The sequence below is a fragment of the Trichinella spiralis genome (assembly GCF_000181795.1).
Source record: "Trichinella spiralis strain ISS 195 chromosome Unknown Scfld1, whole genome shotgun sequence".
Classification (NCBI taxonomy): Eukaryota; Metazoa; Nematoda; class Enoplea; order Trichinellida; family Trichinellidae; genus Trichinella; species Trichinella spiralis.
Window position 1 is genome coordinate 2528147 of NW_003526940.1, and position 755 is coordinate 2528901.

Below are 755 nucleotides of genomic sequence, written 5' to 3' on the forward strand. Positions count from 1 at the left end.
ACCCTGTATATCGTGCAACCTGTCGTTGCTTTTGAGCATATACCTTGTTAACCCGTCTTAAGTCACCAACGGTAGCCTTTCCTGATAGCACTTGCTGAATTAGGGTGTCCATCACACCCTGTTCCGCTATCAGGAGCTGGAGCAGTTCATATAACCCGTTATGACTTTTAGCCGCTTTTCTGTTGAGCCGATTGTGCCAACCTTCCTAGTGGTTATTGGTTCCGATATTTACATTATATACATCCAAAGCGGCAGTCGCTCGTCGGTCATCCACTCCTGCCGAAAGTATTGGAATAGAGCGGCCAAAGTACCCGTAGTGCCTGTTTCAAGCAGTCTAACACTCGTATCAATTTCCGGTTCAGGAAGGAAAGCGGTGGCCAGGAGCATTCTTATCTTTCTTCTTGTTCCTTCTTCCGTTCGATATCATGTTTTCAGTCCCAGCTCACCGACTTTCCTATGTACCGCCTGGCAGAAGTAGAAGTAGCAGCCCTGTACTCGCGTATTCGGGAAGTAACCCCGAATTGCAGGTATCAGGGCTGTTTCAAAATCACAGATAATGGTATCTGGATTAAGGACGACCTCCAGAACTGCCGCTTTGTCTATTAAAGCTTGAAAAATATACCCACACGTTCCAATGTCTTTACCCGTACATAAACAATAGACTGCTGGCACCAGCTTGCCCGCCACAAAGACATGGATGGTAAATAGCTGTTGATACCACTGAGGTACAATCTTGAATGTACCATCCATGCCCC

The 755-nt window shown here is 46.6% G+C and overlaps 1 protein-coding gene across 1 annotated transcript; it reads right to left on the reverse strand.

Moving 5' to 3' along the window:
- Window positions 1-62: 62 nt before the first annotated feature.
- Window positions 63-750, reverse strand: Tsp_08950 (conserved hypothetical protein). Its single transcript, XM_003382045.1, has 2 exons — window positions 447-750; window positions 63-136 (listed from the first exon to the last, which is right to left on the reverse strand). The coding sequence occupies exons 1-2, from the start codon at window positions 748-750 to the stop codon at window positions 63-65; spliced, it is 378 nt and encodes a 125-aa protein (XP_003382093.1).
- Between the last annotated feature and the right edge of the window lie 5 nt (window positions 751-755).